This window comes from Bos javanicus, chromosome 2 (assembly GCF_032452875.1).
Source record: "Bos javanicus breed banteng chromosome 2, ARS-OSU_banteng_1.0, whole genome shotgun sequence".
NCBI classification, from domain to species: Eukaryota; Metazoa; Chordata; class Mammalia; order Artiodactyla; family Bovidae; genus Bos; species Bos javanicus.
The window spans coordinates 117,155,089-117,168,364 of record NC_083869.1 but is presented as its reverse complement, the minus strand read 5'-3'; the positions used below and the strand labels follow the sequence as shown (position 1 = coordinate 117,168,364).

Genomic DNA, 13,276 nt, shown 5'->3' with positions numbered 1-13,276 from the left:
GTTAGCATCACTTTGGTCTTGCATTATGAATTGTTAGGTCATTGGCATGTTGGATGCATCCCCACTCTTCAGAGTGCCTAGTGGATCCTTGCTCCTCTGTGACCAGCCAGGAAGGAGTAGATTCAAGCCTGCATCATAAATCTCAGGATTTTGTCCTTTACCTTTTCTCTGAAGTGTGCAAAAGGGAATTAATGTGAGAACAGAAGAGCTTGGCTCTGGAATTTGGCCCAGGAGTATGAGCGGCTCTTTGTCTCATCTTCCGCCTTATAACCCACAGGCTGTTAGAATTCCCAGTTACGTGTTCTCCTTCCTGTGTTTGTATCATGTTGTTTTATGTTAGCAGGGGAAAGGAAGTCTCCTACAGACAACGAAGGACAAAAAGATCTTTTATATCCCAAGAAAGGCCTCTGGAGAATCTTTGTTCTTGACGTGTCTTCTCAGAGAAGCCACATAGTAAAGTGAACCAAAGTTGAGCCTCTGAAGTCAGGTAGTTGGGCTTATCCAGCCTTGAAGGTTGAAGACTGCAGCAAACCAGGTTCTTGGTTTCTTAGGTCATCATCCATCTCCTACCGTCCTTCAGGGACCTCTGTTATCACCCTTTCCGTCTGGCTGTACAATCTAAGGGGAGATGATCCTGGGTCCTCACCAAGGCGGTTTCAGGCCAGAATGAAATACAGACAGGCCACCAAGAGGAAGGAATGGAATGGTGCCGGCTCTGCCAGTAGGATGCACATCGGGAAACCAGGGTTGTTTTGCCACAGAGGTGGGAACAGTGATTCATGAATGGAGAGCTGGCTGGGGTGTTGGAAAACTCATGGGTGGGAAGCAGAGATTCTGAGGACACTGGTCTCTCCTGATCTGACACTCTTAATGATGCAGACACTCTGGCGGGCCCCTTGGCTCCATGGCCTCTCCACATTTTCGCATGCCACGAATATCCTCAAATACTTAAACTGGGACTGGGCAAAGCCTATTCACACGCATTACAGACGTCTGTGTCTGGGCATTGGTTTATGCCATTGAATGACACAGAGGGGAAAACTTTTCATTTTTTTTTTCTCTGTTTGTTTATTTCTCTCTGAATGATTCATTCTTAATAAGTTTCTTGCCCAAAGCCTGTTTCTGCAACCATGGGAAAGATTCCAGCATTTATTTCCAATGGGTTGTGACTCCTCCTGAAGAATCTTCTCGTCTTCTTCCAAGTCCCTTTGTCGCAGCACCTCGGGAAGTTATCTTGAAAAATGTCTGTCTACCATTCTGGACGTTTAGGGAACAATTTCGTGACTCTGTGTTTCTCATCTGCTTTGCGACTCTGGAAGCTTGCGGCTCCTGAGAACGAGGCTCAGAAGGGACTTATTCATGGAGAAAACATTCACCTCTTTCATAGATGGCCAAGATGACAGGGTACTCATTCACAGACCCGCCATCGGTGCTTAGCTATGTCAGTGGTAGAAGCCTCGAGGCAGCCTTGCACATTGAGTCCTGTGTTCTCGCTCACAAGGAGGACGTGCCTGGAGAGGGGTGTGCAAACAAGTCTCCCACACAAGGAAGACTGGGGCAAGAAGGGATCTCTCTATATGTATATTTAGAGTAAATCCCTGCTGGAGTGTTGACATAAGAGGATACCTGGCTAAAACCCCATATTTCAGGGTTTCTATTTATTGAGACACATGTTCTCTGTGGTCCCATAAGCAAAGAGGGTGCGGCTGCATGCAGAGCATCACTAAATCTTTGGTATTTTGAGAGAATTAATTTTTAAAATACTTTTTATTTATTTCCCTTGAAAAGCAGAGCCATAAGGCACAGTTCTGTTAAACTAAATATAAAAAATTAAAGAAAAAATCACTTTAAAGCCTGAATTTTTTTTTTTTTTCCACTGACTTATAGTCAACAGTATGGGTGAATGCCAGACACTGGGGAACTTAATAGGAGAATTAGGAAATCTGCAGGCAGGTAGTAAATAATTGGCATATTAGGGGAAAGTGCTCAGAGACAGAATTCCGGAACTCGGGCCAGTTAGGATGATAGCCGGGCTGATTTAAAGGGGTCGTTCTGAGGGGAGACTGTCTTGATGCCTCATTTTATCATTTTTGCATTCCATTTTCAAGGAAACTCTACTTAGAGAATTCTTTTTATTCCATTTCTAGGGAAACATTCAGATAATTCTTTTCCTATATTTCCTTAAGGCGGCAATCTCCAACTATTTTTGGCACCAAGGACCAGTTTCATGGAGGACAGTTTTTCCATGGATGGGGGAGGGATGACTCAAACACATGATGTTGATCGTGCACTTGATTTCTATTATTGTGACATCAGCTCCACCTCAGATCTTCAGGCATTAGATCCCAGAGGGTGGGGATCCCTGCTCTAAGGATATACCAAATTATTAACCGTCTGAGCTTCGAGGGATGCTCAGGTGGTAAAGAATTTGCCTGCAAGGCAGGAGACCTGGGTTTGATCCCTGGGTTGGGAAGATACCCTGGAGGAGGAAATGGCAACCCACTCCAGTATTCTTAAGCCTGGAGAATCCCATGGACAGAGGAGCCTGGCAGGCTACAGTCCAAGGGTCACAAAGAGTTGGATACAAATGAGTGACTAAGCACACACGCAAATTATTAACATATTCTTTTAATTGATGTAATCTCATGGGATTTCAGACAAAGCTATCAGTTCCCCAAAGGTAACAAAGTAGAGTTACATTGACTTCCCAAGGTTTACCCAGGGCATAAGTTACACTCCCTAATTTATGCTTTGTGTTGGCCACACCTTATAGGAAGCAGAGAGGAGCTCATTACTGGGACTGTTTAGGAAGGTTTGGGCAGGGTTAGTGTATTTTTGGGGAGAAGGCAATGGCACCCCACTCCAGTACTCTTGCCTGGAAAATCCCATGGATGGAGGAGCCTGGTAGGCTGCAGTCCATGGGGTCGCTAAGAGTCGGATACGACTGAGCAACTTCACTTTCACTTTTCACTTTCATGCATTGGAGAAGGAAATGGCAACCCACTCCAGTGTTCTTGCCTGGAGAATCCCAGGGACGGGGGAGCCTGGTGGGCTGCCGTCTGTGGGGTCGCACAGAGTTGGACACGACTGAAGCGACTTAGCAGTAGCAGTGTATTTTTTGGGGGGACTTCCCAGGTGGCACTAGTGATAAGAACCTGCCTGCCAGTGCAGAAAATGTGAGAGACAGGTGTTCAATCCCTGGTTGGGAAGATCCTCTGGAGGAGGGCATGGCATCCCATTCCAATATTCTTGCCTGGAGAATCCTATGGACAAAGGAGCCTGGTGGGCTACAGTCCATAGAGTTGCAGAGTCAGACACACTGAAGTGACCTAGCATACACACATGCAGTGCGTTTTTATCAAAGAGAGGACACAGCTAAGAGCCTTGCCGAAACCCTGGTATTGCTAAGCAGCAGGACTGGAGCTGCCATCACTGGAGAATCAGCCTTTCTCTGGTGTTGTAGATGTATGTTTGCTAATTCTGTGCTTGGAGGAAGGGCATGTCTGTTCACTGCAGCCTCTGGCCTCCGTGGCAAATCCCAGTTAAAAGTAGATGTAAGTTGCAGTGCCCCAGCAAACAGTTGGTGTGAAAGTTGGCCCTTGTCAATATCGCAGTTGAGAGGCGTCATCGCATAATCCGCTCTTAGCCCGTCTCCATCTGCAGGCTTAGTGATACTTTGTGAGATGAAGCTAATGGAATATTCAGGATTAGTGCTGTTAGAACATGTTTATGCCTCTCTGTTCACAGGAAACTTTTGGAAAGATGCCAAAAGTCTGAAACTCTTTAGATTGAAAATTTTTTAAAATTAATTTATTTTTTAATTGAAGGATAATTACTTTACAGAATTTTGTTGTTTTCTGTCAAACATCAATATGAATCAGCTATAGGTGTACATATGTCCCCTCCCTCTTGAATCTTTGGTTTCATTGTAAATAGATTATATGTGTTTGAGTTTTAGAAACCAGATAATATATACATGGGCTTCCCCGGTGGCTCAGTAAAGAATCTGCCTGCCAATGCAGGAGACTGAGTTCGATCCTGAGTTGGGAAGATTTCCTGGTGAAGGAAATGGCAACCCACCCCAGTATTCTCACCTGGGAAATCCTATGGACTATAAACAGATCATATATAATAAATATCTGTAAAAGTATATAATGTATATTTACATGATGCATATAAATATATATTTCCTTACTTTTTGTGTTCCATTTTACCTGAGAAGTTTGGGTTTTTGAACCTTATTTTCTGCAGTTATAAAACGAGAACAAAGTTTTAAGAAATGCCCAGGCATGGAAGGGAGTGTCATTTACAAAAGCACCAGACAATAGAATGTGATTCTTTCTTCAGGAAGACTCATGGTTTCTAGGGTGTTCATACAATGTTAAAATTTCTCTTACAGCTCCAAGATGGGAAAGATGAATAAATGGCTGAAAAGTGAAGCTACATGGAAATGATTCTCATATAATAATAAAGTGGTCTAAGAATTGAACGAGTGTCTTTTTAGGCTGTCTTTTCTGTGCAGCTTTCCTAGATCATCACAATATTGCTCAATTCCCAACACTTTGTAGTATATGTACCCGGAACCACCCCCTGATCTGCAGTTCTTGTCTTTAAATATAGGTTGGGAGATTAAAATTGACCTTTACACCCTTCCATGTGTAAACAGATAGCTAGTGGGAAGTTGCTGTATAGCGCAGGGAGCTCAGCTCAGTGCTCTGAGATGACCTAGTGGGCTGAGACAGTTGGGGTGGGGTGGGGTGGAAAAGAGCCCAAGAGGGAGGGGATAGGTGTATACATATAGCTGATTCACTTTGTTTCATGGCAGATATGAACACAATGTAAAGCAATTATATTCCAATTAAAAAAATCCAGGTTAGTGATAATAAAATTCCATTCTTACCTACAGGGCTATTGATGGATCTGGGGGACACAGTGCTTTTTGCCTAAAATGTGATGCAAGTATTTCTTGTTACTGTTCAGTGTGTGACTTGATTTGGCTGCAGACCTATGTAAACAATGATGTGGGACTTGATGCTTAGTGAGTTGTTTGCTGCTGCTAAGTCGCTTCAGTCGTGTCCAACTCTGTGCGACCACATAGACGGCAGCCCGCCAGGCTCCCCCGTCCCTGGGATTCTCCAGGCAAGAACACTGGAGTGGGTTGCCATTTCCTTCTCCAATGCATGAAAGTGAAAAGTGAAAGTGAAGTCGCTCAGTCGTGTCCGACTCTTAGCGACCCCATGTTGTTTAGGTGATAGTAAAAACAGGCCGCTGAGATTACTTTCCTGGTAAGTTTAGTACCAGGAGATTATATCTGTGTGTATGTTGAACCTCAGTGTTTTAAAATTGTTTTTTGAAGAAATGTCTACATATTATTACAGAGCATTCATTGTTGTCTTATTAAACTCTTTAAGCTAATCATCTCAGCTCTATGCTTCTCTCAAGCAAACTTCCAAAAATAAAATGTTATTTTCCTTCAAACCTTTAGTTTTTAAATAATGAATATTTATGAGGAATACATTTTTCCTTAGTTGTCAAAATGTTATTATTACTAATTTTACTATTACTGCTTTTCATTGGAAGGAATCATAAACAACTTATTGTAACAAAGTTTTAAAAATGTATTCTTTATATCATGATAGAAATCACTGTATAATTTTTTAAAAATTGTGTGTGTGTGAGAGAGAGGAAGAGAGAGAGATGAAAGCACATCAAAGGAGATTGTCTCCATCTGAAGAATGTTTCTATCAAATATAACAGATATAAACATAGCTATTTCTAGTCTCAGGGGACAGTAAGAAAGAATGCTTTTCACTTCAAGCTCTCATACTAGTTTCCTCCATTTGCTTTTCTACTTCAAAAGTAAAGATGTCATAGAAAATAAAGGGGTATTGATACATGGTTTATCTTAGATGAACCTTGAAGACATTATGCTGCGTGAAAGAAGCCAGACACAGAAGGTCACATATTTTGTGATTCCGATTGTGTGAACTCTCCAGAATAGTAAATCTCTAGCAACAGAGATCATATTCATGGTTTCCATGGTCTGGATCAAGGGGAAAGTGAAGAGTGACTGCTTAATGGATACTGGATCTCCTTTGGTGGTGATAAAAATACTCTGGAACGAGACAGAGCTGATGGTTGTATAACAGTTTGATGGCTACATGCCACTGAATCATAAATGGTTAACATTATGTAATGTGAATTTCACCTCAATTAAAATAATGAAGTTGTTAAGAATAATAAAGGTATCATAAATACCATATACAGAAAGCATGTTTCAGTAAGTCAAGAACCTTATGTTGTGCGTTTCCTCACAAAGCCCTCTTTATAATGTGACTTAAATCCAGAGTGACAAAGAGCTGTTCTGCAGTCATGTCCATGGAGAGTGCAGGCACTTGCAGGATCTTTCTGAGTCATTTCCCCGCTTTGGTGTATTGCCAAGGGTTTTCAGTTTGATCTCTGAATATTGTTCCCATCTGTCTCCCCTGTCCTTTCCACCACCTCCACTCCTAAGTCAGGCCACCCTTGCTTCCTGGTTGTGCTGTTGCAACACTTCCTGCCTGAGTAGTCTTCTGCTAGGCAGCCCCCTGACTTGTCTTTCTTCCTGGCATCTGTAAAGTCTTCCAAGTTCACAGCCTCCATCATATCCAGGTACCCATTGGACTATAGACCCTCAGTGGCATTCCATCCAGAGCAGAGAAGGCCCCACTCCTCAGACTGTATGCAAGACCACTTTTCAAAGTTCAGCCTGTTTTTATCCAGCGGTCATAGACCGTCTGTTTCCTCTTCAGGGCCGTCCTAGACCAAATGTGTGGTCAGGCCAAAGTGCCCCATGTGCCCAAGAAAGTGAGGACTTTCCCCACTGCAGCACTTACCTTCCTGCTCCTTTCTACCCTTCACCGTCTAGTTGCTGGGCTCCTGTCTGAGCTTTGAAGCCCTGTTGCCTTGAAATCCATTGACTCCTTCCCAGAGGAGTTCCTTAAGCATGGTGAGTGCCATCACTGGCTCTGTTAAATGCTCAGAGTACATCATGTGAAATGCTGGGCTGGATGAATTACAAGCTGGGATCAAGATTGCCAGGAGAAATATCAATAACCTCAGATATGCAGATAATACCACTCTAATGGCAGAAAGTGAAGAGGACCTAAAGAGCCTCTTAATGAGGGTGAAAGAGGAAAGTGAAAAGGCTGGCTAGTAACTCAACATTCAAAAAACTAAGATCATGGATTTCGTGGATCATGAAGTCCCATCACTTCATGGCAAATGGATGGGGAAAAAGTGGAAGCAGTGACAGATTTTATTTTCTTGGGTTCCAAAATCACTGTGGACTGTAGCTGCAGCCATGAAACTAAAAGACACTTGCTCCTTGGAAGGAAAGCTATGGCAAGCTTAGACAGCATATTAAAAAGTGGATATATCACCTTGCCTCGGTCCGTATAGTCAAAACTCTGGCTTTTCCAGTAGTCATTTATGAATGTGAGAGTTGGAGCATAAAGAAGGCTGAGCCCAGAAGAATTGATGCTTTTGAACTGTGGTGCTGGAGAAGACTCTTGAGAGTCCCTTGGACATCAGGAAGATCAAACCAGTCAATCCTAAAGGAATATCTCACTCCTGAATATTCATTGGAAGGACTGATGCTGAAAGTCCAATAATTTGGCTACCTGCTGGGAAGATCTGACTCATTGTAAAAGATCCTGATGCTGAAAAGACTGATGGCAAAAGGAGATGGGGGCAGCAGAGGATAAGATGATTAGAGAGCATCACCGACTCAATGGACATGAATTTGAACAAAGTTGGGAAATAGTGGAGGACAGAAGAGCCTGTTGTGCTGCAGTCCATGGGGTTGCAGAGAGTGGGACATGACTTAACAACAACAGAAGCTTTGTGGTACCGCCTGCCTGCCCTTTCCACCATCTGCCTCACATCATAGCTGTATCTGTGTATGTGCAAAGGGCTGGCAGTTTCTCCAGAACTACCCACTCAGTGAACTGAGGAGCTAGGATTTATTTTCAACCTCACTGGGCTCAAAGATGCCACTCTGAACAAATATTCAGCTACTTTCTGCCCGTTAATTTTGGACCTCTCCATCTTCCCCTTCTCCCATGCCCACCTGGCACCTTGCCATTGTGCATAATAGGTTCCTAAGAAATATTTCTAGAATGGGCCGCATTTGTGCTTCTTTTCTAAGAAGTCATCTCTTTAAAGGGACAGTACAGACTCTTGTTTAAGAGAGAAGTGAAGCACAAAAACATGCACCGGGGTTCAGCGTCTGTGTCCTGAACCTTTTGCGTGTGGCCTTTAATGTCCACTTAACAGAAACATTGATTTAGAATCATTGTGGCCAAATGTCCTTGCTCAGTTCTCACCATTTCTCTGGACCTCTTTCTAGTCTCTTCTAAAAAGTATTTGGAAAAGACCAGAGTATAATTGGGCCTCTTATTTATATATATCTGACCAATTATATATATATCTGGGCCTCTTATTTTGAGCCAAATAAGTCGCTAAGTTTTATCTAACTCTTTGTGACCCCATGGACTGCAGCAGGCTGGGTTATGTGTTTGCATAATGCACGTGCCAGGTGATAGAGGGTCTGTCTATCTTGATGAGTGAAAAATAAAGTGAGAGAGTGAACATCTTTTCTTGGTATATTATAAATCAATTTTTAAAGGATACTATTTGAATCATTTGGAATTACTTTTCTTTGTTTTTGGAGAAGGAAATGGCAATCCACTCCAGTACTATTGCCTGGAAAATCCCATGGACAGAGGAGCCTGGTAGTTTTAGTACTGCTCATTTAGCTATTTGATAAACCTGGGTTTTAATCTTAACCTATCTGTAGGTCTTTCATTTTTATCAGGTGGGACAAACTGGGAGAGTAGTATTTACATGTATACACTACTATGGGTAGAATGGTTAGTGGAAAGCTCTGCTCTGTGATAACCTAAAGAGGTGGAATGGGGAGATGGGAGGGAGGTGTAGGGGAGGGAGAGGATACACACACACACACACACACATATACATGTAGCTGATTCATTTTGCAATACAGCAGAATACATTTTGCAACACAACATTATAAAGCAATTATACTCCGACACAAACAATTGTTTGGGTTGAAATACAACTGGTTATTGCTCCATTTTTAAACATTACCTTGGCAAGAAAACAGTCATGTTTTAGACCATCAGTTAAATAGAACAGTTTTTGTGTCCTTGGCATTTTCTAAGAAATAAGTAGCTTAAGTGAAATCAAACATTGAGAGATTTACAAAGAGAATCTGTCTAGGAGATAAGTTTAATAAAGATTTTGTTTTTCAGAGGCAACATTCCTTTGACTCTTTCTTATCATAAAAGTCTGTGTGTGTTTGGTCAAAAATCAACTTCAAGTGGATTTATAATTTCAAAGAAATGCCAAATCCTGTAAAAGATCATAATCATTCATTCTGAGTTTAAAAGGAGATTGGGGGAGGGAGAGTAGTCCTCTAGAAATTAAATTTTAAAAATCTAACCCTGTTTTAAAAATTTCAGTACCTTTGTCAAGGGGTCAACTTGTTAGGGAGAAAAAAATATAAATTTTGACAACAGTTATTATTTTTTAATATTTATCTACATATTTATTAGCTGTATCATGTCTTAGCTGCGGTGCACAGGCTCTGTAATTGTGGCATATGGCTTAGTTGTCCTGTGGCATGTGGGATCTTAGTTCCTCAGTCAGGGATTGAACCCACATTCCCTGCATTGGATGGCAGATTTTTAACCACTGGACCACCAGAGAAGTCCCAACAGTTCTTCTTTTAAGGGGCAATAAAGATATCTCTCCATTGTTCTAGAGTGAAACTGTGATTCTTTGGGGACATGAGTGAACAGCTAGAATCAAGAGCCTACTGTTGACCTCTCTCTTTTTTTTCTTCTCTTCCGTCTGCAGGTGACCTATCTGGGTAAGGTGCCCACCACAGGCATGCAGTTTTTGTCAGGCTGCACAGAAAAGCCAGTCATCGAGCTCTGGAAGAAGCACACACTGGCCCGAGAAGACGTCTTTCCGGCTAATGCCCTCCTGGAAATCCGACCATTCCAAGTGTGGCTCCATCACCTCGACCACAAAGGGGAGGCCACGGTACACATGGATACCTTCCAGGTGGCCCGCATCGCCTACTGCACCGCCGACCACAACGTGAGCCCCAACATCTTCGCCTGGGTTTACAGGGAGATCAATGATGACCTGTCCTACCAGATGGACTGCCATGCTGTCGAGTGCGAGAGCAAGCTGGAGGCCAAGAAGCTGGCCCACGCCATGATGGAGGCCTTCAAGAAGACTTTCCACAGTATGAAGAGCGATGGCCGGATCCACAGGAACAGCTCCTCAGAAGAAGCATCCCAGGAATTAGAATCTGATGATGGCTGAGTGAACTGAGAGAGCTTCAGCAAAGGCAGCATTGGTCAAGGAATTCAAGATGACAGACGGATAAGCGATGATTCAAATTTGGGATGAAAAGACTGCCAAATTATTGGCCGACCAAGCTTTTTAAATTCAGAAGAGCAGTTCTAAATCTAAAGAAATGTATTATTAAAGTAATTACATTACATTGAAATCTGCTGCTGCTGTGACTATGAGGAGGGTGGGAGTGTGGATGGGGAGGGAAGTTCTAGACTTTTCTTTTTCTTTTTTTGGCTAATTTTCCAATGCCTCCATTGTAGTTCTCCATGCTGATTTTCGCCACTCTTGGTAAACATACTGCGGTTGATATTCAATGCACCATTCCAACTTGCCTTATGAAACCCAACAAAAATGTCAGATGCACCTATAGAATCCCTGGTTGTGGGGGGAGATGGTGAGTGCTAATGCTGACGAGGAGGCCTCTGGGCTTAAGGAACAATGCAGAGCTCCTCTCCCCTGGCTGGTTTCAGATTCTCTCCTCAGTAAGCAAATCAGCACAGCTTTATTGAGCTTTATAACTAACAACCTGATAGTTGGCAGTTAATTCACAGTTAAAGGCAATGCTTTTATTACATAGTGTATCCAGTAGCACCCTGTTCTTATTGTATTCACTTCATCGATTTTCTTAGAATACTTGCAACTACTAATAGCCCCTTTCCGCCACTGCCCCATCTACCCTCTCTGCCCTTCCAATCCACTACACCATCCCTCCAGGATTGCAGTCTCAACCTACATGGCAGGACACCAAAAGGGAAGACAATAATAACCAAGAAAATGAAAGAAGCAGTCAAACAATGTGGGAGCTTCAAACCACCACCACAGAAAGTCCAGAAAAAGGGAATGAGCAATCATCGAGTATACAAAGCCCATGTGGGCTATCCTTTCTTCAACTGCAATTTATGGTAACTTATTTAGTTGATGATCCTATCTGATGACTCTCTCACGGCAAGCTTCATATCTGAGCTGGTATCACTAAGGAAGCGTTGACCCATCACTCAACATGGCACTTGAGTAGGGAACGGATTCTATAAACCAGACTTATCCAGAGAACCTATGTCCATTCGCAAGGGAAATCTGACCTTCTTCTCTTCTAATTGGATTGCTCTCTTAGGGTCAGAGTTGCCAGTTTGTTGGGTATTTCTAATGAGAACTTTTCACTAAGACAGCCTGAGTTTTCTTGGTTTGATGGATCTTTAAATACCATAAATGCAAAGAATCAACACTGAGTGACATTGAAAGTACTGGTGAAAACCCACACATTTAAGGCCGAGAGCAGAGGAAGTTTTCCAGGTGCTGCTGCTCCTTTCTGAGAGTCTGTTTTGAATCCTGGTAACCATGTCAGGGGCCCTGGGACACCTTACAGAAGCCTTAAATGAGAGTTTATAGAATCCAGAGAGAAGTGGTGTTGGTGTTTTGGTCTGTGTATCTGTGTGTCCGTGTATGCATTTGTGTGTGTGTATGTGTGCCCCCGAGTGTGGGTCCCGTCTTAAGGCATGTAGAATAAGCATGGAGTTGTATTGAGGGGAGCACACCTTCTGGAGATCCGCTTGCTGCTTCACGACAAATGTAAACTACTCTTTAGCATAAATGCATTCATTCTTTAATAAAAAATATGTTTGCATTAAAAAACTTGGGGAGTTTCATATTGTATATGGCGTTCCTTTTTTAAGTAAAGAAAACCTGAAGGACTAAACAGATCAAATTGAATAGATGTCTGTTTTACACATGAAAAGCGTTAGTCTCTCAATTGCGTCTTCCTGTTTGCGACCCCATGGATTGTAGCCTGCCAGGCTCCTCCGTTCATGGAATTCTCCAGGCAGGAATACTGAAATGGGTAGCCGTTCCCTTCTCCAGGGGACCTTCCCCATCCAGGGATCGAACCCAGCTCTCCTGCACTGCAGGCAGATTATTTACCATCTGAGCCACCAGGGAAGCCCCAGTTTTACACATGCTGCTAAGTCACTTCAGTCGTGTCCGACTCTGTGCGACCCCAGAGACGGCAGCCTACCAGGCTCTGTCCCTGGGATTCTCCAGGCAAGAACACTGGAGTGGGTTTTACACATGGTAGTGTGTATATGTTAATGATGCTCTCTCAATTCATCCCACCAGGCTCAAGAGGAAGGGATATATGTACACATATAACTGATTCATATTGTTGTTTAGCAGAAATTAACACAACGTTAATAATTATATATAGTAAATTATATATATATATACTATATATAATTATATATAGTAAAGTAATTATACTCCAATTTTAACACATGTTTAGAGAGAATTCCCTATTTATTCAATTTAATTTTTTTTATATTTATCTTTAAATACTCCAATTTAAAGATAAATTAAAAAAAATTAAATTGAATAAATAGGGAATTATAAATAGGGAATTATATATAGTAAATTATATATAGTAAAGTAATTATACTCCAATTTAAAGATAAATATAGAAAATTGAATAAATAGGGAATTCTCTCTAAACATGTGTTAAAATTTGATCATCAATGACTTATTCCTTGATGGTGTTTAAAAGCATCTTGCTTTATTTTTGAATACTATACCTATAGATAATGACTGCCCCTTCATTGAGGTCAACAATGGAAAGAGTTACTTAGTGTGATAGTCTTATTTCAGAGGAGAATCTTCTGGAACATTTTGCAAATGATGGCTATTTATAAAATCTCACGTACCTCTCGGGAGAACCTGCACTGAAATCGTGGAAGGTAAACACGAAGTGATTTCCTTCTGACAGAACTGGTTAAAAATGTCTCCTCCAGGCCATGATTTCTCAGAATAGCCCCATTAATCAAATAAGGCAGATGGCCCTGGAGCCTGTGTGTCTTGAGCA

General features: G+C 42.1%; 1 protein-coding gene across 3 annotated transcripts in view; it reads left to right on the top strand.

Annotated features, from left to right (window-relative positions):
- Positions 1-12,060, top strand: part of PID1 (phosphotyrosine interaction domain containing 1) — a 264,241-nt gene extending 252,181 nt beyond the window's left edge. For all 3 annotated transcript variants that reach the window (XM_061387120.1, XM_061387141.1, XM_061387130.1), the window contains one exon: positions 9,922-12,060. In XM_061387120.1, the coding sequence (XP_061243104.1) occupies positions 9,922-10,398 (477 nt within the window). In that variant the 3' untranslated portion in view covers positions 10,399-12,060. The remainder of the gene's footprint in view (positions 1-9,921) is intronic.
- The last annotated feature ends 1,216 nt before the right edge of the window (positions 12,061-13,276 follow it).